This window comes from Takifugu rubripes, chromosome 11 (genome assembly GCF_901000725.2).
Source record: "Takifugu rubripes chromosome 11, fTakRub1.2, whole genome shotgun sequence".
NCBI classification, from domain to species: Eukaryota; Metazoa; Chordata; class Actinopteri; order Tetraodontiformes; family Tetraodontidae; genus Takifugu; species Takifugu rubripes.
Genome location: NC_042295.1, coordinates 7445918 through 7466952, shown reverse-complemented (window position 1 = coordinate 7466952; position 21035 = coordinate 7445918). Strand labels below are relative to the sequence as shown.

The 21035-nt window shown below is 40.7% G+C and overlaps 3 protein-coding genes across 4 annotated transcripts; 1 reads left to right on the top strand and 2 right to left on the bottom strand.

Annotated features, from left to right (window-relative positions):
• The first annotated feature begins 128 nt into the window (after positions 1-128).
• On the top strand, positions 129-8119 carry foxn1 (forkhead box N1). Its single transcript, XM_011608452.2, has 9 exons — positions 129-240; positions 2375-2501; positions 2828-3022; positions 3207-3302; positions 3487-3599; positions 3682-3778; positions 5232-5439; positions 5544-5945; positions 6535-8119. Exons 2-9 carry the CDS (start codon positions 2394-2396, stop codon positions 6777-6779), a joined length of 1464 nt encoding a protein of 487 aa, XP_011606754.1. The 5' UTR covers positions 129-240; positions 2375-2393; the 3' UTR covers positions 6780-8119.
• A 12-nt stretch (positions 8120-8131) lies between these two features.
• unc119a1 (unc-119 lipid binding chaperone a1) lies at positions 8132-16766 on the bottom strand. Its single transcript, XM_029844062.1, has 5 exons — positions 16245-16766; positions 9873-9986; positions 9693-9786; positions 8525-8697; positions 8132-8427 (listed from the first exon to the last, which is right to left on the bottom strand). Exons 1-5 carry the CDS (start codon positions 16366-16368, stop codon positions 8315-8317), a joined length of 618 nt encoding a protein of 205 aa, XP_029699922.1. The 5' UTR covers positions 16369-16766; the 3' UTR covers positions 8132-8314.
• Positions 16767-17319: 553 nt separating this feature from the next.
• On the bottom strand, positions 17320-19813 carry crybb1l3 (crystallin, beta B1, like 3). 2 transcript variants are annotated; one of them, XM_003968377.2, is made up of 6 exons: positions 19746-19813; positions 19260-19333; positions 19059-19177; positions 18859-18991; positions 18378-18520; positions 17320-18278 (listed from the first exon to the last, which is right to left on the bottom strand). In XM_003968377.2, the coding sequence occupies exons 2-6, from the start codon at positions 19323-19325 to the stop codon at positions 18110-18112; spliced, it is 630 nt and encodes a 209-aa protein (XP_003968426.1). In that variant the 5' UTR covers positions 19326-19333; positions 19746-19813; the 3' UTR covers positions 17320-18109. The 2 variants fall into 2 exon arrangements, with proteins under 2 accessions (XP_003968426.1, XP_029699918.1); XM_029844058.1 differs by having other exon boundaries at positions 19766-19780.
• Positions 19814-21035: the final 1222 nt, after the last annotated feature.

The following is a 21035-nucleotide window of genomic DNA, read 5'->3' as shown; positions in this document are numbered from 1 at the left end:
AGACACACACACACACACACACACACACACACACACACACACACACACACACACACAGAGAATGAGGATATCTCATTGTGAAAACCAGCCCATTAACTGTTTCCACACAGTCAATCGAATCAAACCATCCGACTGTCAGGTCGAAGGGCCAGAAAGTGCCCAGATCCAGGAGGGAACAGCTGCCAGATGTAGCAGCGCCAAAGAAGAAGACAGGGGTCAGTTATTAGTTGGAAAGGCTGGGTGAGTTAATATTTCATTTTATTGTTTGCTCTTAGATGCACTCCTAGTGAGAAAGTGACAACTTTCCTGTTGTCATGGCACGGCTGTACGTATTAGCCGACTGCTGGATAAACTCTTAACAAGCGACAACCGTCACATCAGTGGGAGCATCTATCACTGTCACTGTGTCAACCAGACAGGTGCCTGTATAACACTGTATCACACATATATTTGTAATATCACTTTAATTACACCTGTGTTTAATTTGATTACCACACTTTATTGTATGCTGTCAAAAGATGCTCGATTTCAGTCTTTTTTTCCTTTTTAAAAAAAAAAAAGATCTTGAAATACCTTTTACGTTATTGTTAATGTTGTAGGTTCACATAAATTCTAATCACGGATTTTCCAGCAATTTATCCCATTAACATTTTACGTCCAGCTAGATCATGTGACAGCCAGTGTTTTTCTGTTTACGAGTAGAACACTTTTCAAATGACATTTTCAGGAAGGTTTGATAATGGTTGAGAGATTAAATTTGGTGATGTGTCACAGTAAGTGGGGAAATGAGCTGGTTGGTTGGGGTCAATTATATTTTTATTCAGTTTTAGTAGAAAAGCCAACAGAAAAGTCACAATATATGTCAACTTAATTTGCGTCAATGGCATTTGAAATTTAAAAAAAAGAAAAGAAATTAAAAACAGAATTAAAAACCAAACCTGAATAAGACCAAATAAAAAGAGGCCTTTGTGCTCAGTAAGCATATCAAGTCCAGGAATTTTGTGTGTAAAATCATTGGGTATTATTACTAGTTCAAATCCTGTTTTCTATATTTTCTCTTTAATTTGCCTCTTCAGTACTGTAAGCCACCTCCTACACCTTGTCCTGTTGTAACAAGTTAATTTTCCTGCTGACAATCAAGGAGACAAGATCTTATCTTATGTCATCTGACTTTATCTCTGAAATCCTTTGAAATTGTGACCATAAATAAGTATTTTTGTGGTGAGTTGACATGATAATTACACATTACATTATTATCTAGTCTTTAAATTACCATTAAAACCAAGATTTTTTCCACCAAATTCAAACCTTTGTATTTTTTGCCTCTGGATATGAATAAGACTGTTAATACACACGTTACGTGGCAACACATATGAGGGATTATTCCTTACTTATTTTCCTGCATCTGTTAAGAATGTTATGCCGCTCATTATTTCTTGACGGGCAAAAACGGCCATCTAACTAATGTTTTTTCAAGTACTTTTTCAATTTTCTAAGGAGATTATTGGAATTTACTGAAAGAAGTTCTTCAGGTAAGGAAAGAAGGAAGTAGATTAAAATTGAAATGATTTTTTTAAAAATATATTCAATTCTTTTTTCATATTTTTATTATTGTAGATGTCTGGTTAAAAAATACTATGAATATGACCATAAATAAGCATTTAGCTAGAAAATATGAACTCTGGAAACTCACTTTAATCCACACAATTGCTAAATAAAAGAGAATTTTGGTTTCTCTTTTTATTTTTATGGGGTTTCTGTGACATGCACCATTCTTACCTTTCTGATTTGTCTGTTCACGAATGTGTCTGTCGAGCAGACGAGAGCGGTTGTTGCTCCAGTAGTGAAACAACAATCTCTCAGCTTTCACTGAGACACTTCAGCCTATTTAACAAGGAAGAGAATACAGAATCATGGACACACACACACACACACACACACACACACACACACATACACACACACACACAAACAGTTTTACTTTCTGTGTCTCAGCATCACTTGTCTTAATGTGACCTAACCACTTGGTTTCTTGGCAGTCTTACTGAGCGTGGTTTGTGTGTGATAATGTTACCTCTGTGCTTACCTGGGCTTGCCTGTTGCCTCACAGGTAAACGCCTCTAGAATATTGCATACATGTACATGTTTTATTTTAATCCTTCAGGATATTACAGTGGTGGCCAGTATGTTCACATTATTGTTGTATTTACGAGTTCAAATCCCGAGTGGAGACACTAATTAACTGTCATCTGTTGTGAATTATACTAATTGCTAATCAGATGCATCATCCTGCTGTATTTGACAGCACTGGTAAAAGATAAATGCCACTCGGTATGTGCGGCCGTCAAATGTTCCAACTTAAATCTGTTCGCAGGAGCTCATCTGGGTGTAATATGTCAAGCTTACCATCATTTGACCCCTGGGGCATTAAGTCTATAGCATCCATCCTTGAGACCCACCGACACACCTGCGAGCCCCGTGGGCCCTCATGCCAGCAGATGGTAAGATCACAGATACTGTGCTGCCTCGGGCACGTGCAACTCTGAACGTGCAAACTGGAGTCAGATTTGGGTTTATTCTATCTTTACATTTCAATTAAATTGAGTTATAATGAAGGAAACTTTCAAATTAGACTTAAAAAATAATGCACACCTAAATAAACCTAGGTTCATGGTTAAGGTCAGAGTTTAGGGGTTAGGGTTAGGGATTAGGATTAAGGGTTAAGGTGAGCATAAAGATGTGGTTAGCAGAGTTTAACAAACAACAATGAATCCAGCTACTTGGTGTACTTCCTTTTAAACTGAGCCAGACTGGAATCATCCCACAGACCACAGAGGCCACCAACATCTCAATTAGCTCGAGGAGAGCGGATATGAACAGCACCGATGCAGCCACGGGGTCTGGATTGGCACCCGAACAGGGCCACGTTGACTATAGTGGTCACCATCTGTACCAGTTCAGTGAAGGTGCAGTAACAGATGCAGGATGTCCCCGACAGCCCTCCTTCAGCTGTCTGCAACAGGTGTGTTGTCTTGTGATACTGTTTCACTTCTATTTATAATTTTGGAGTGCACACATGCACACACACACACACACACACACACACACACACCCACACTCTTGCGACAATGTCAATCTGATCAGTAAATATATGTCAATTAAAAGCAAAATAAATTCTATTCCATTTGTTTTAATTGATTTTGTAGGGTTTATATCAAGAACGACCAGAAGCACCAGCAGAACCACCTCACTTTCCGCCTCAAAACCATCCTTCCTACGTCTCATCAAGCTCTCGAGGACAGGTGATTGTGGCTGAGATTTTTAGGACTGTGATAGTCTTATGAGCTAGAATTGTGGTGATTTTGGCACTAAGCGGTGTCATTAAACAAACACGTAAGTAGTTAGAAGCATTTAAAGTTTTTAAAGATCACTGTCGCGTAACCAGATAAATACTGGCCACGAATGATGTGTCAATGTTTTCTACAGGTTTCAAACAGACGCTGCCCAGCTAATGACCAGTCTCTCAGCTCCAAATATTTTCAAATGCGCCAGGAGAATGACGTGCGGACACTCTTCCCCAAGCCTATTTACTCATACAGGTATCATTTCAGAGCCCCATTTTGTACCATGCTGAGCAGTCAGTTAGCCGTTAATGCTTAACTGTTTCCTGTGTGGCTGCAGCACCTTGATCTTCATGGCACTAATGAACAGTAAAACAGGATGTCTGCCAGTCAGTGAGATCTACAGCTTCATGTCGGAACACTTCCCATATTTCAAGGTATCTCATATAATTGTATTCCTGTTGTTTATTGAGCAACAGCCCAGCTAATACTATCAAAACAAAACACATGTTTGGATCAATAAATTTGTAATTTAATGTGTTAAACCCACACCATCCTTTATAAGTTCTGTCAATAAGTCACCTCCTGTTTTGTGGAAAGTTTAATCAAGGGCATAATAAAAACACAAATTGTCACTCAAGCTTTTATTAGTCATTAGGAAAAATAAGATGAGTATTTTTAATTAGAGTTTTAGATTGTGATGTTTTGCCGTGCAGCTATGCTAACCATTATTTCATCTTCTGATAAATCAGCTCTCTAGATGTCTACAAATTCAACAGTTTCAGTTCAGATTCACCTGTAAAACCAGTTAAAGGACCATTCGTGTTAGAGAAAGCACTATATACAGTCTGTGGCAGCTGTCCAAACAGCTGCCTGTCACATTAAAGACAGGCTTAAGGGCCATGGAAAAGAATTAGACAGATGATTGGTAATGCACCGTGGACGGCCGAGCGATTTAGAAGCTGTTCATTTTCTTTTGATGTGTTCGTGCTTCGATTACTGACAAATGCAGAGTTGATTTGGTTTCAGTGGACACGTGCTATGACACGCACCTCAAACAGGGCAGGTGGTGAGATAAAGAATGTTGTCTCTTTTTTCCTTTTTAAATTCTACTGCAAGAATGTTTTGACACAATGACAGAGAAAATGGGTGTGTGTGAAGGTTTGGCAAAGACCGATGAAGGGAAGATAACAGAGATGAGTGCATTTAGATATGATTGATATGTTGTCTTAAAAGATACATTTAACCCAAAAGAAAAAAAAATGGAAGTCTCACTGGCTAATGATGAGCCATTTCCTATAGGGTCAACATAAAGAATTCTTGAAGGATTCTTCTTCCATTTTATCGGGATCAGATTTTAGGATCAGATCGTTGTGGTTTAGGTTCAAACAAACAAGCAAAACATGAAAACGAAAAAAATAAAGTTGTCATTGCCTGGAAAATGGTCTCTTGGTTAGACCATGACAGACAAAATATGGACAAAGTCTGGTCTCGTCACTCAAAAATACCCTAAAGCTGAATGAAATTATGTTAATGTGCCTTCAGAATTCCATTCAGAAACCAAAACAGAATCTAAAATCGTTCAATTAAATGGGTTGAACATGATAAATAGCACAGTAAGGTGGTCCAACAGCAACGCCCTTTCTGTGGACAAACATCACCAATGTCCCTAATCTGGCTTGTTGCCACAGAAACATTGTCTACATTGCTAAACTGGGAAATCATTTTATCATTGTCGGTTTAAACTACGTACAGGTGCCATGTTATAACAGATGTTTCCACAAAAGTCTAACCAATAAAGTCGCACGATTCCTTTGTCTTCCTTTACCTTATCAGAACAAAGTTCAATGTTTCTTTAGCATCACCTGCCCAAACTCTGTCCATTATCAGACAGCTCCCGATGGCTGGAAGAACTCTGTACGTCACAACCTCTCCCTCAACAAGTGCTTTGTGAAGATAGAGAACAAGAGCGGCAACCCTTCACGTAAAGGCTGTTTATGGACCCTCAATCCAGCTAAGGTGGAGAAAATGCGCGAGGAGCTGCACAAGTGGCGCCGCAAAGATCCCATCACTGTTCGCCGGAGCATGGCGAGGCCAGGTGAGGCTGTCCAAATCAAAGATGCTGTTACAAAAGGAAACAGCAATTGAGAGTTTAAGATTTCCGAACATTGTTCTCACCTTTGATGCGTTCCACCTCTGCAGAATGCCTTGATCGTCTTTTGGGAGAGAGACCAAACAAGTTCAGACATTGCAGCAGCACAGCTTTATCACCCAGAGTGGCCCCTTCCTTTAATGCCGCTGCACCCTCACGCCCTCCAGCGCAGCCTCACCCATCCAGCCTGTCCACCCCCCGTGCACCGTGTGCTCACCTCCCACCCCAGCAGTCCCACTACTATGCCCCCGCTTCCGCTCACGCCGGCAGCAACCTTGCCATCGGAAGCTTGAACTCCCCCACGGCTGGAATGTTGCCTCCTGTTTACAGCGGCACCCTGCAGGCTGGACACAGCGTCAGCCCCAGGAGCATCCAGGACTTTGTGATGGAGGGATACACAGGTTACGACGTGGACGCGCTCAACCCCAGTCTGACTGACCTGCAGCTACAAGGTTAATTCATTAGGATAAAACTGTAAAACAAGAATGCACTGTCAGGTGTCCTTTAGTTGTTGATAATATCAAAGGATATTAACCTCCGATGGTCAGACCCATAGTCACTGCACTGTATCCCCAAGTCAGTCACATTTTTGGGATATTGACGCGCTGGAAAGAACAGTCAATTATCAAGAGAAGTACCATTCAGGAGTGACTTGGCATTCTATCTGGTTGATTCTTGAGTAGATTTGCGGTTTTCCAAAGCCCTGACCACCAGCGGTAGCATAAGCTGTTATCTGCCGCTTTTCCAAGATGGTGCGTCCATGTGCACCGTAACAGGTGGACAAAGCCTGAGAGGGTGCAACAACCTTGCAGCAGGACCATTATATGCCCCTTTGTGGAGCAGCAATGCTAGACTAAGTACAAACTGACCTCCAGCAGGTCACTGGTGTTTTCCCAAACTGTCAGGAACAGAATGACAGAGAGGGACAGAAAAACAAAACAACTGAAATAATTCCACCAGATTCTGAACACTGTCAATATGAACATGCTGTCAACGGTGGCCATATATGAATACTAATATTTGTGGTTTGTGGTCTGCCAGGTAACGTGTGGGAGGAGTTACAGGAGGACTGCTTGGCCTCCGATCCACAGGTCGTCCCTCCAAGCTGCCTGCAGGCACAAGCCTCCTCCATCTGTCAGAGAATGTGTGAGGACCAAAATGGAGACAGTGCAGAACATTTGGAGCATCACTGTTGTTTGAATGCACCGCATCCAGCTGCCAATTCCAGGGTGGAGCTTCTGGCCGGATATGTCAGCACATGCACCACATCCATCTCTTTAATGTAAAGACTCCAGCCAGGAATTCTAAAATAGTGATGCTGCCACAGTATTACTTTAATGCTCAGTTAATCAGTCATATAATTTTTATTATTTACATACTTTACAGACCCACCTGCAACTTCAAAACACATTTCAATTTGTGCATTTCATTTATTCAAACAGATCGTGTTAAAAACTTTACAGTTAAAGTTTATAAGGTATATTTATTAACTAAAAAGGAGATTCAAACAGAACAAAATTCAGGATTAAATCTTTTTGTTGTGTATATTGATTACCATCTTTATCATCACACAATTGCGTGATGTAATATGTTTTTTTTTTAAAATATATAATTCTGAAAGACAGGCTAAACTGTTACATAATATGCCTAACTTCTATTTGTATTCATTTCAAATAAGAGCGCATGCCCAAACGGGTACGTCTCCATAGCAACGTCGCAGTAAGCCTTTGTGCTCGGAAGAGGGCAGCAAAACCTTTAGTTGAACAGTTTTATTTATCAAACATTTTCAAACCTTCAAATTTTCTAACTCTTTTAAATTGAGTTAATTTAAAATAGACCTTGGCAGCTCTCCAGTTCTCTTAGAACAATCAGATTTTTGTCACAGTTTTTATAACCTAATTTATTCCACATCAATTTCCCATCTTGTTTTTTTTTTAAATGTGTCTTTGTTTTGTGGAAACAACACAAACACTTTGATTTGGAAAAAAAAATCCCAGGTTTATTGCAGTAATGGAATTCCTGCTGTCGAAATTTGTACATACATTTTTAATTTTATACTCAAAACATTCATTTTTATCAAAGTATACTCAGTGTTCAGTACTACGGAGGACATGCTGAGTATCAAAAATCTGAATTGTGGCTAACATCGGTATTCTGATCCTTCAGCATGGCTATTAAAAAGTGCTCCTGAAGTAGAAGCTCTACTTAGATGGAGACATACAACAATTGACACAAAGACAAATGACACATTTCTGTTGGATTTTCCAAAAAAACACAGAGGAATGACAATGATAAGGATGATGATCAGTCGAACGTGTGCTACTATAGACCTAAAAAACAGAGTAAATTGGAATAAGTTACCTATATAAACTCTATAAATATTCACCTGAATGTATTTATTACTATTGTTCTTGTTTTGTACAGTTACTTTTCTTTGTGTTTGTGGAATGTACCTGATTTTTCTGATTTAGAAAAGACAAACAACACTCCACCAAAGCACTATTAGGACACCTAAAATGCAAATGAATCAAGTGAATCCTGATGATGTAGCAGAGCCCACATGTACACATTGGTACCAACAGCATGTTCAGACACTGTGTGTTCTTCTGCCCACACGTTCTCCCACACACTGATGCAAAGTGCTGAGAAGAACTGACAGAACTTGGTGTTCATGCAAAACAGGGAATCTATTGGTCTGGCTGCTGAATACCTGAATTTATGAAGCTATCAGAAGTGACACAAGTTGGGGCCTCATCCAGTTTTGTCTGGTTGTGGTGGGAGCATGGAAAATGGCTCCAAGAAGGAGGCGGGGGAGCTGTTTCTAAGGCCCCCCACTGTAGGAATAGTCTGCCTTGTTGTGCATGACCAGCTTGTTGTCTACAAAGTAGAAGCTGTCAGACTGAGTCTCGTAAGGGTGAAGGATCATCTCGCGCACTGAGAGACAAGAGAGAAACACACTTTGGCTTCATTAAGTCCTGTTAGATCTGATGTATGTATGTGTGTGAGTGTGTGTGCTCTCTGGGACACTCACTGATCTCCTCAGACAGCGCCGGGAACTCGTAGATGTGCTCGCATGTGTTCTTGCTGCTCGGCATGCAGAAGCCAAACTCAAAATCGAAGCTCTTGAGCAGCTGATCGCGGAAGTAATGTCTCTCGATCATGCGGAAGTTGTTGATGGGCGTCTCCCCCACTGTGAACTCCACTCTGCAGACATGCCATGAATACATAAAAAGCCTGATGGGAATATGATTAAAGGCAAAAACACATGTCTAAGCACATAAAATATGCTGACTTTTCCATGCTATAACTATTCCATTCCATTCCAACAGTAATAATTAATTCAGATCCATGATTTTTAGAGAGCGTAGTTAACTTTGTGTGTTTTAGGCTCTAAAGCTCCATTCTTACATGTAGCCTATCCCAACAACTCTGTAGAAATCCAGCTGAAAGAGTTTGTGTGTCAGATAGTTCGATATCTATGTATTTATTCTTTAATATATTTCACGCAACTAAGCAATAAACCTTCAAACACTTTTTATGTATATTTGTCACCTCTTTAGCCTCGTACATCCAACCCATCACCTTAGGTGTTGTTTTACGTGGGCTTTGTAGCAGTTGTTAATCATATAATTGGCCCATCATATGACATTTCCCCTTAATCTATTGCTGGTAATGGTGTGTGTGTGTGTGTGTGTGTGTGTGTGTGTGTGTGTGTGTGTGTGTGTGTGCGTGTGTGTGTGTGTTGTTTATGTGTTAGAGCAAATTAGCAAAATACTCCATACTGGTAACCTGCAATCCATACTGACTTCAATATAAATTTTAATATTTGGAGAGTTTTGTGCTTGCTCGTGAACTATGAAGTCTATTGAAGCATTTTGAATTTGTAGCCAAATGACCATTTTAAACTGGATTTTTTACATCAATGGTTCATTACATTTCATGGACAATTGCATGTGAATGGAGGCATGGAGTCCATTCATTTGCCCGGTTCTGTTGCCGGGTTGTTGTAACGCAGTGGGAGTCTGCCAATGATCTCCTCAAAAGAGGCCTGGCAGCGATTCAGTTCCACGCTCAGCAGGTGGGTTCGGCTGCCCACACTCATCGCTGCCAGCCCGGAGCAAGGCCCACACACCACCTACATCCACTATGTTTGTTCTTGCGGCATGCATGACCAGATGTTAGTGCACCACTTCACTTACGTGGCTCCAACCTGCCTGAGATGCAGGAAGGCTGGGGTGAACTGGTACCGGACGAAGCGGCCGGCGTTGGGGTCGCTGAGCTTTTTGTCTCCCGCTGAAACAGGTTGAATTGAAGAGAGTGAAACTCTGAGTGTTCTGGTTAGTGCTGCGTTACCTGGTTGGTGAGATTTGAGGGCTGACCTGGCGTTGGAGGTTTGGTGATCTCAAACAGGACGGTTCCCGTTTCCATGTCGCGAATCTTAAAGCGGGTGAAGTCGATCATGTGGACATTGTCTTCCGGGGAGCAAAGATAGTCTGAAAAGGCAAGAAAACATCCATTATGAACTGACCCATGACACAAACCAGGATTTTGGAAACCTGGTGGTTTTATTTGTTACTTATTTATCTGTTATTTACCTACGGCTGTACGACACTGGCCTTAGATACAGCTGGTCAGGCTCATAGCTGTGTACCGTGAAGATAAATCCACCCATCAGAGAGATAAACTTGTTTTTTTTTCCTTCATTGGCTAGAAAATATCAGGCTTTATATTTGCTGACTGTAAATTATCAGACGTCAATAAAGATTTAAAATCATTCAGGGTTTGGTTTGCAGTGGAGGAGCAGGAATAAAAAAAACAGAATTGGAAAAGAACCAAGTGACAGATTTGACAATGCTGACTCTGTGTGTGTGTGCGTGTGTGTGTGTGTGTGTGTAGGTCCATGCATGTGATTATAAAACACAGTAAGCCTCTTAGATCTAATCCTTAGAGGGAAGTCTCTCTCTCACTCACGCACGCACACACACACACACACACACACACACACATACACGCACGCACACACACACACACACCTACTATCTCATTAGAGTTATACGGGCAGTTATTATTGGCAGTGTTTGTGTGTTATGTAAAGACATTATATAAAATAAAGGATAGATAAGAAATAAAAACAAGGAAGTGTTGTGAGCATGTGAGTCTGCATTCTGTCGCATGCTGCTGCATTTGCTGCTGTTTCCAAGTGTTGGAGAGCAGATGGTCCACACAAGCTTTAGCCACCTGCTCGAAGATATTTATAGAGCTTTTCATAATGTAAAGTACTTTACCTGACGCCCCGAACAATGTCGCTCTTTAGCTGGTGTGACCTGATGGTTGTGATTATATAGTTACTGTGAGAGGTTCTTAACTTTTATAAGAACAAAAAAAACTTTAAACAATGCAGTTTAGCTGCAGTATTTACAATTTACACACAACACATATATTGAAACTTAGATAAACTTCCCCTTGTGTGCAGCTTGTGTGGTGGGGAGAAAGAACCAGATTTGAAATGGACTCTAGTATGTAGAATGGATTATGTAGGACATATAATAATTATCACTATGTATTTACTAACACTAATCAATAGATGTTGTTATATTTCAAGATACAACCAGAATGGACTCATGATGGTTGCATCTCGGATTATTTTCTTTGCATTACCATTTTTGGCTACCAATAGTCAATCAATATATTTAGTTAAAAAAAATCAAATTTAATATACAGTACAAGTTATTTTTAACTGAGTGTATATAAAAATTGTGTTTTAATGCAACCAGGTGCCAAACATATGAAGTACCAGAATAAAAGTTTTAATTGTTGACTTGTTCTAACCTACTGACCTATAAATAGCAATATGAGTCCATAGTGCCCCAATATGGGTGAGTTTAAATAAAATGAGCATCAAAGTTAAAGAAATCCTCCTTGGCAATAACTCTTACGTCATTTGAAATTCTGTTTATTTCCCATTTAAATGGTGCCACTTTTGTGAGGAACATTTGTGGGATGAGCTTGTCGATGGTCAATGGTCTCAGACATCAAGAGGAGATTCTGCAACCAGTGGCAACCCCACATCTCCAAATTCTGGGGGCCAATCTCCATCATCTATCTATCTATCTATCTATCTATCTATCTATCTATCTATCTATCTATCTATCTATCTATCTATCTATCTATCTATCTATCTATCTATCTATCTATCTATCTATCTATCTATCTATCTATCTATCTATCTATCTATCTATCTATCTATCTATCTATGTATTTACTAACACTAATCACTAGATGTTGTTATATTTCAAGATCCAACCAGAATGGACTCATGATGGTTGCATCTCGGATTATTTTCTTTGCATTACCATTTTTGGCTATTAATAGTCAATCAATAGATTTAGTTAAAAAAAATAAATCAAATTTAATATACAGTTTATATAAAACGACAATGCCCCCCCCCCCCAGGGTTTTCTTCAAAAGTTGGGTGTGGAGAAGGTGGAGCAGAATGACCATCACAACCACACTCAGGACGTTTCTGGTAACTGGCATGGGAAGGAGTCCAGGCTGTTGTGACTATGTCTGGATCTTCCAAATGCAAATATGGTTCCTAGCTGTGACGTGAATTTGTTCCTCTTGCCTCCTTAATAACATCAACGCGATGTCAAAACTATTCCATATACCTACAATGCTTAACTTGACTTCCTCTCACAGTCACCTAGCAACACTCCGTCTGATAGTTTGCCAGCTTGGATTTGCCCATCTTTTTTGCTTCCCCCTGTGTACCTGGTTGCTCTGCATCAACAACGTGGGGCAGTGAATCAAATAGCAGTATGTCAGCCCAGGCGTCAGTGGTTTGCTAATGAAATGTTCCTTATAAACCTGAGGCCTCCTCCGAGGCCTTCCCGTCTGACCTTGAAGCACACAGGGAATGTGGATCCTCAGATTTGCTGCAGAATATTAAGTGAATGTGTTTGAAGTTAACTGAATTGGAACATGACATGATAGATTACAACGTGCTTTATTGACCCTGTCAGCACAGACGTAATTCATTTCCCAGCACACAACGGGAGATTGATCTCAGTGTACCTTTTGAGAGGTGAAACATTAGACTCTGCATTTATTTATTTTTTATTTAATGATAATAACTGTGTAGATTTATTATTCTCGTTGTTCAGCTGGTTTGGTCACAGTATTTTTCGCTCTAGTGTATTGAATATAGCCCTGATTTGGCATCACAATCTGTGCACAGAGCAAAATTAGCAGCAAGTATTGAGTCATGCTGTGATCTTGTGTGCAGATTCACGGAGGCTGTCTGTCACCAACGTGGCATTCATAAAGATGCCACAAGTGAGCAACCACTTATAGCACTTTAATCCAGAAGATTAGCCCGGAGTTACAGACTTTCAGCCACAGGGATTGAACGTTTACAGCTTCTGCTTTCAGTTTGACTCGTTGCTCCTTCATTCAGCCTTGTATGATTAATCTCAGTAAAGATACAGACATGTTTCGCTCCAGGTCTGCATGTTAAGACAATTCCTATCTGAAGGCAAAATGTTACATGCTAATGTTCACATCAGGGCCCACAGGGCCCTGGCGTGCGACAGGAATGTGTTATATCTAACACCACCTGTAGGCAAGCAAGGAGAAACGGAGGTTCATGCAGAGGCAGTGTTTAGAGCAGCTGAATGCAGATGAGATTTTTTCCTTATACGGTATTTCAAATTCAACCTGCAAATATTGATAATAGTAGCCTTCATTATTACATCTGTCACATGAACCAAGATGACAGTTTTCTTGTTTCTGTGCAGGTTGAAAACTGACAGAAAAAGGCAATCTACCAGCAAGGACACACATGAATCAATACTTTGGTTACAATTTGGCAGCATTTGTAATGCATTCCATATTTTCTAGCACCAGCAGGAATATTGAAGACCTCCTTTTTCCTTTTCTTTGCTCAGTTTTACCAGGAAAAAATAATCAAAAACTGCTGATAATTTATATTTGCAATGCCACGCCTTTGGTTTTGTGTTCATGATTGTGGGGTTTGGGATTGGAACAAATGTGCCTCAGTTTCCATTTCTTTGGAGTGTCCGCCAGACGTGATCAAAAAGCCTGTCTGCAGCTTCTCCAGACTGTAATGATGTGCAGTGGAGGCAACATTCATGTGGTTTTAAAAGAAAAGATGAGCATAGCTGGATGGTTTTTCCCTTTAAGGTATACACTGTAAAAATGGCATCATAACATGATTGTTTTCTCATTTTCTCATCAAACTATAGTTCTAACAAGATTAGAAGTTGCTACAGCTAATGACAAAATTGGTCTTTTGTGACATTTGAATGAATAATGATTCCACTCTGCTCTTACATAAACCACTGACAAATAAACAAATTATCCAAAAAATGAAATAGTTTCAACCTGATGCTATTAGAACCACATGGAGAACGCTGACACTGTATGTGGTCACTTCCATTGTTTCTCTCTACAGTTTTTACACCTTTTAACTGCAATGTTTTCTTTGATATGCGCCATTTTCAGCACATAAAACTTAACTACAACTATTATTCATAAGTTTTTAACTTTAATGTGTCTTGATAAATATCATGATAATCTTCTCAACTGACCACAGGACTCATTAATATTCCTTCGACAGAATAAACAGAATATAATCCCAATTATTTCCTAAAGTTTCTTCTAGTGTCCTGCGAGATCCACTCATATTTTGTGCTATAATATTACCCATAAAAGTCCTCATTTCTTTTAAATGGAAGTTCAATCTCGCAAATCTTCTGCAGAGACAATATTTATTGTAATAATTAAGCATTCAAATAAAAAATGACATTATTTATTGCCAAAGACAGAAAAATAAGAAGAGTCCTGTATTAAACATAATGGAATGAAACACAGCTACCTATACTTTAAGGGAGGGTCACACAGACAAAAAGATGTCATCAAATTATAATTCATGTGTGGAAACTATTTGAAAATTTTTAGCCAGACAAAAAACAATGTCATGATTAATGCACCAGCCAGAAACCAAAGAGTAGTTGCTCGAGCTTCTTAATCCTATTCAACTCTTACACAATTCACCTTCACCTTGATGTGAGCGAGGTCTGAGCAGAGAGCCGTGATTCACAGTTCCTCTCACTCCAAACAAGGAAAAGTGGTCACAGCTCGATGGGAGATTAACAACTAACAGCACCGATCAATTCTAATTAAAGCTCCATTCACTGTGTTGGCAGACGTTACAGAGTGGAGCTGCAAAGATGCAATAACACTGACTTATTAGTGCCTGATAGTGATTTGCCCATTGGTGTTAGAGAGACCTGACTGGAACTGGTCTCCAGTCGATCCTCTCAGTAAACCAGTCTGAGAAAACACTGAGATTGTTGTCTCTCTCATGTGCCATAGTTAATATTACTAAGATTATCCAGTGTAGTGAAATACTTTAAATTAATGGACTCACCCCAAAGGCATCAGTGCAGCAGTATCAAGCATTAAAAAGGAAAATCTGTTGATATACATCAACAAACTTAGGTTTTATGGTGACAAATGGTGAATATTATCACTATTCCTGATGAAAGTATTTGCAGTTATGTGTTTAAATCGTTCATCATGTAAACAGTGAGACGATAATGTGCCATTTTCAAGATCACAGCAGCCACTTTTATGCTTCCAGGATTATATTTCTTTTCCCTGCCAGAGCGACAATGAAATTCTTATCAGCACTGAACAACTGTCAGACTGCAGAAAATGGAGGCATCAACATCCCCCAAAAATACAATTGGGAAACTCATTTAAAAGAAGAATTTTCTGCCTATTTCTACTTCCCCCCACTGTGATTTTCTTTCTCTTGAGAAAAATGACCGCTGGTGTGCAACGTTTTTTTTTTTTCCATGCTAGTGCATATTGTGGTTTTCATCTTTGATTTTAAATGGCTGGGAATAAATTGACCCTGAATAAAAATTAAAGCCAAATGATATTTAATTGGTATGACATTCACATCCCCAGGCATATAAAGCTATTTATTAATTCTTCTGTCCTGAGAATGTTGGGTTACTGACCTCCTGACATAATCCAGTCTACTTAGATATTTATAGAAAGAGGACTTTGGCAACATATGTTTGCATAAGTCATTTATCTTATATGACAGGATATTATCACGGTGTGACAGGAGGAATCCAAAAGACAAAAGACTGTCACTCCACATCAGAAAACACATCCAATAAGGTGATGAATCCAAAAGTTTTTTTTTTTTTAATCAGGAAAACAACCAATAGCCAGAAAACATGTGGCAAACAGAATTAATACAATGGAGAGGAGAGAGTCTGTATTTGTTTCAGCTTCTGGTGAAATGAGCTTTGATAAGTGGAACGAATCTCTGGCCACCTGTTACCTGAGATCCACAGGTGTGTCACTGTGATAAGGTAAAGTAAAGAGACGCATTTTCTTTAGGAAGACATCCGGAAGTGCACACGGATAACCTGCTTCCTCTTTCAGGAGACGCGGAAATGTCCTTCCCAAGACACATATAAGTATAAAGAAGTGAGGCTGTTTGGCTGTACTATCAAAAATGAACATGAACGGAGCTGAACACCGTGTCGCTGTCCATGGTACAGGACTCGTCTGCGCGTCCCCCATCAACTACAGCACACTAAATATTGGGAAATACATGAAATAACAAAAGGAAGCAGCAGCAGATGGTTTACACTGATCCCATGTGGCATTAACTCTCATCGTGCCAATTACAGCAGCAGGTTACTTACTCTTTGTGATCTTCTGGAGCCCCAGCACATCCTCCGGCGTGATGACGGTGTTTCTGCGCAATTCTTCTTCAGTTCTAACCGGGATGCCCATGTCTGACGAGTTGCAGCCTTGCTGCACTTTCATGTCCAGCGGGAGGGAAGCTGCTCCGCGAATAAGCCTAATCGTGGGCTGAAGCTTTCTGGTGCTCTCGTCGCGTCGCCGTTTGGAACCGATTAGTTGCGTCGCCCCGTGTTGCGCGCTGGCTAATACACCGAGCAGCAAACAGGCTCGCTGCTACAAGAATGAACCATTCTCTGCACCTCTTCCCCTTCTCGAGCCGGTAAAAGATAAAAATTGGTTCTCTAGTCTCCTCCCTCCTTTCCTCCTGGGTTCAAGGCTCATCGGCTCTCTCAAAAGCTATTTAATCCAAATCCCACGGCTTTAAAGCGCTCCGTGCGCAGCTCAGTCAGCGCAACCCGCCACCTGCACAACACACCGGAGTGTACAAGGCTGCCATTTACTCAGTTACTCCCGGTACTTGATTACTTTCAACTGACACATTCAAGGGAGTGATGTCAGCTGCTGTCACTTCAGGTGAGACAATGAGCTGTTGAAATATAAAATTTGGCCAGAAGAGTCAAGCTCTATTCCCGCAGCAGCGTCCTCAAGAGACCCCCCTACGAGACATAGGTTTAAATAAATAAATAGAACCTAATAGACTCCCAGACAAACACGCACGCTTGTACAAATTAAACGCCTGTAAACATTACTGCAATATGATTTTGAGGCCACTTGAGGACAACAGGACAACCTATATTATTGCGTCATTCTATGGCATCATGATATCACAGCACTTAATCAATACATAATGAATGCAATGATCCACTCTGCAGCTCTAACTTTGACATTTTGGCATCAAAATTTGAATTTAAGATAAGGGGTTCGCCTGTAATTAAAACAGCCCTCTCAATGAAGGTCAGTTTTAAGGTTTGCTTGGTGACTAAAAGAACAGCTGCACTGACTGAGGTTGAGCTCGGTTGGAATTACCTAAAAGTGTGTAATGATGACTTCGGTGAACAAAGGAGATGAGACCGGTTGAGCTTTATATTCGCTTTATTTTTTTGTCATTGGAACATTGCTTTCCAGATGCCAGCATCCCTGAGAATATGTGTAAAACGCAAACACTTTTGACAGCCCCCCATCAATGAGTTGAAACTGGGAGAGCCAAAAGATATTCACATCTGCAAAAGACAACCCTGCGCAGCCACTGTTTCCTCTGGATTCATCTGCCCTCCTGTCACCGAGCTGAACCTCCAGCCCCGCGTCGAGGAGAGAGCGCCCCCCTCTGCTTGCCGAATTACCTGCAGGTACTGTGGAGTGCTGAGAGCTGTCCTAGGTAGTGCTTTATGAGGAGTGATGCGAGTGTTTATTCCAAAAAATTTTGAAAAATCTAAATGAGAGGGAGGGCACTTTGGTGTACAGGCGTATTATTCATTTGGAAACACATAGCGTTGTGACTAAATATAAAATGAAAGGGGTGTAATACTACCTAAACAAACTAATGAACACAAACTATCAACTCAAATCTTTTAAGTCTCTATAGTCCCACTTTCATGTATAAATGATAAACAGATTCCTATGAGGTCTGTAACAGAGCATTGCCACCATCTTCAAAAGGTTTTGCAAAGGCACTGGAAATTGGTGACATTGGGAACTTCCTAGTGCCACATTCTCCCCATACTCTACCAATAAAATGCATTAACAATACTCATAAGCCATTAGCTCATGTGGCTAAGTGGCTGCTTGTAGGTTTCCAAGGGATGGTTAGCAGCAGTGCAAGCCTGACCTTTGCCAGTCTGTCTCGTTTGCACGCGGTCTGGACGCCCTAGGCGGTCATCTCGAAGCAGCCCCTGCGGTGTGTCTGCATGTCTCTCACCCTGCGGATGGACTGGATCTGGGGCTGGTGGGCGCCCCAGTCGTTCCAGTGCTTGTATGGCCCCATTTCAAGGACATATTGGTAACCACGATAGCCAGGGTACTGGTAGCCCACCCAGCTGATAGAGAAAGATGAAAGCGATAAAGAAGTTGTTCTCTTTTCTTCTCTCTTTGATGTTCTGGTCATAATTTAATGCAAGAAGATTGGATGGACTTACGTTCCACCGGTCACCTGAATGCTGGCAACACGGTCCTGGAAACCGTAAGACCACAGGCTTGGAATGTCCTCATCACACACCTCCATCTTACGACCCTCAAAATTTGGGCATTCAAACAGGCAGATTTTGTGGTCCTGAGGATCCTGTAGGATGTAAAATCAGATTTAGGTATAGGGTTAGTTTAGTCCAGTGAGGATGGATGTTGTGTCAATTGAGTCAGACTTAAGACATATCCCGAATATCTTGACTGAGAACGTTTGTAAACTGAATGGTCCCTTACAAGTCCGTTTTGATATATTTAAATTTAAAGCAGGTTCAACATGGAGCCAAAAGGACAAACAGGACAACTGCTCCTTCTGGTGATCAAAATGGCGCAGCTGAAGCTGGAAAGGCAGCAGATGTGGTGACATCAAGGGCGTTCACACAAATACCGGTATAGTGAGTGGGGCAGAAAACTCAATGACGGCTAACACACACTCACCATGCGGACTGGCCTGACGGACATGATGCGGTCACACCTGTAGCTGTTGGACCAGGTGTCCCAACGAGGGTATTCCCCCTTCTCCAGGATGAACATTTCGCCAGTTAAGTTCTGCTGCTCATAACCCACCCATCTGGAACAAAGAGAGATGCCTGTAATGGAGAACATAGCTTACCAACGATCTAGTGGGGTGAACTTACGGGCCGTTCTCCACCCTGATGGAGCCAATCTTTTCGAGACCCTTCTCACAAAGGTTACGGCACTCCGTGAAAAGATCCATCCTGCGCCCTTGGAAGTTCTCATATTCGTACAGGTACAACTGCATTAAATAACATAGGTCAGTTGTCTTTATTTCAATAGATTACAAGTAGATTTTTAAAAAATGAAAAAAAAAGAAGCACCTTCTGGTTGCGCAGCCCCAAAGCAGAGTGACTGCCAATGCTGCCCTGAGCACCTGAGTGAGACATGGTCAAATCTAACCAGAGAGAGAGTGGAATAATCCATCAGTCGACCAATTCCATTTATCTTGAATTATAACAAGGGTTATTGCTCTTTATTGGCAGTTGGAAGAGAAAATGTTCTTCACCGAGACATCTAATATTCATCACTGTGTTTCTTTTTCTTCCACTTTCACCTTCAAGATAAACGCTGGGTGAAAGAGCAACATTTAAATTTAGACATCCCACAAACTAGAAGGCAGGTTAATTTAAGAGCTACAAAATGAATTCAGAACCCGCATCAATGTACTCTGAAGTGGAATCTACTCTTCTACAAGCTAATGCCTCAAAGAGGAGCTGATCTTGCTAGAATTTTGGAAGTCCGACATGTGAACAGACCAGAAATCGTCCACAAAAATGGTAAGAAGAGACCTGAGAGCAGAAACTTACAAGTGTTGATTCAAACAGACCTTCTGGAGGAAGCAATGGATGCTGGCCTCACGGGTGGGGATATATATGTATATTCACAACCTCCTGCACCTATAGGGGAAAAATTCTAACTCCTCATTGGCTGGAAGCTGTTTGGAGCATAGTGCGGGGTCAAAGGTCACACCGCTTATCTACAGACATGCTGTGCTGAATCGGCAGATGTTTTGTTGCTCTGTACTATTGTGGAGGACCGGGCCACAGTCACTGTCATCAGCAAAACGTTTTATAGCACACGCACGCACGCACACACGCGCACACACACACACACACACACACACACACACACACACACACACACATATGCACGCACCACAAGCAGACTTTGCACTTGATTCGTTGTCTTCCTTCGAAATTCTTGGGCTGCTCTTCATTTATTGCTTATTTTTTTATTCTCTCCGATTCCATGTGACCTGATTTGCCTTTGACTCCATTCTGTTTGCTTTCTTTTGATCTGTGATGCAGCCTGTCCGAGCCTTTGAGCTCCATCTCTCTGAATGTGCTGACTGCGTGGGGAATCTCTGAAGCGTCTCTGTATTGTTCAGACTGCGTTTGCTTATTTTGGGGCAACACATTCATAAAGCTCACATTATATTTGTGCATGCCAAATTCTGCAGCAATTCTACGTGACAGCATTCTCTGTTTTCTATTCCTTAGTTTTCCAAGTGAAATATTCTTTGCAGTTTAAATTTTAGGCAGTTGATAATGAAAAGCCAGAAGGCAACTGATCACAGTATTTTTTACTTTTTGATGGATTATGAATTATGAAAACCAGATCCCACATCATGTGAATTATTATGGACATAGTTAGACACAGAAAATAGGGAATCAATGAAAAAAAACATGTTAATTTCTTACCAAAGCATCATTCTGTAGCTGTGACCCATTTGTCACAAGACAGAAATTCTGTATAGGGTACAGAAATTATGATGATTAATATTTAATATTAGATGTCATGTGAGGACATTCTTACTATCATAGTGATGCCAATTCTAATATGATAATGTTTCATTTCATAAAATCTGATCAGATGTTTTGAAATTGTTCCTCTGAGATGTAGAAACCTAAACTAAATACCTGCATAAAATATACATATTTACTAAAGAGGCTAAATGAGTAAATAAACTCAAACAGAGAGAGAGAGAGAGAGAAGGAGAGAGAGAGGGGGCGAGAGAGAGAGAAGGAGAGAGAGGGAGAGAGAGACAGAGAGAGAGAGACTGAAAAACACAGAGAGAGACAGAGAGACAGAGAGAC

What these genes read in the sequence shown, in the direction of transcription:
- foxn1 (XM_011608452.2), top strand. Translation starts at nt 2,394, where the DNA reads ATGTCAAGCTTACCATCATTTGACCCCTGGGGCATTAAGTCTATAGCA. An exon ending in AAGCCTATTTACTCATACAG is followed by an intron (nt 3,600 to 3,681) that starts GTATCATTTCAG and finishes GTGTGGCTGCAG; the next exon opens with CACCTTGATCTTCATGGCAC. An exon ending in AACACTTCCCATATTTCAAG is followed by an intron (nt 3,779 to 5,231) that starts GTATCTCATATA and finishes GTCCATTATCAG; the next exon opens with ACAGCTCCCGATGGCTGGAA.
- unc119a1 (XM_029844062.1), bottom strand. Translation starts at nt 16,368, where the DNA reads ATGAAAGTGCAGCAAGGCTGCAACTCGTCAGACATGGGCATCCCGGTT. An exon ending in CTCAGGCAGGTTGGAGCCAC is followed by an intron (nt 8,698 to 9,692) that starts GTAAGTGAAGTG and finishes GCATGTCTGCAG; the next exon opens with AGTGGAGTTCACAGTGGGGG. An exon ending in GGCGCTGTCTGAGGAGATCA is followed by an intron (nt 8,428 to 8,524) that starts GTGAGTGTCCCA and finishes CTTGTCTCTCAG; the next exon opens with TGCGCGAGATGATCCTTCAC.
- crybb1l3 (XM_003968377.2), bottom strand. Translation starts at nt 19,325, where the DNA reads ATGTCTCACTCAGGTGCTCAGGGCAGCATTGGCAGTCACTCTGCTTTG. An exon ending in TGGGGCTGCGCAACCAGAAG is followed by an intron (nt 19,178 to 19,259) that starts GTGCTTCTTTTT and finishes TATTTAATGCAG; the next exon opens with TTGTACCTGTACGAATATGA. An exon ending in ATCAGGGTGGAGAACGGCCC is followed by an intron (nt 18,992 to 19,058) that starts GTAAGTTCACCC and finishes TCTTTGTTCCAG; the next exon opens with ATGGGTGGGTTATGAGCAGC.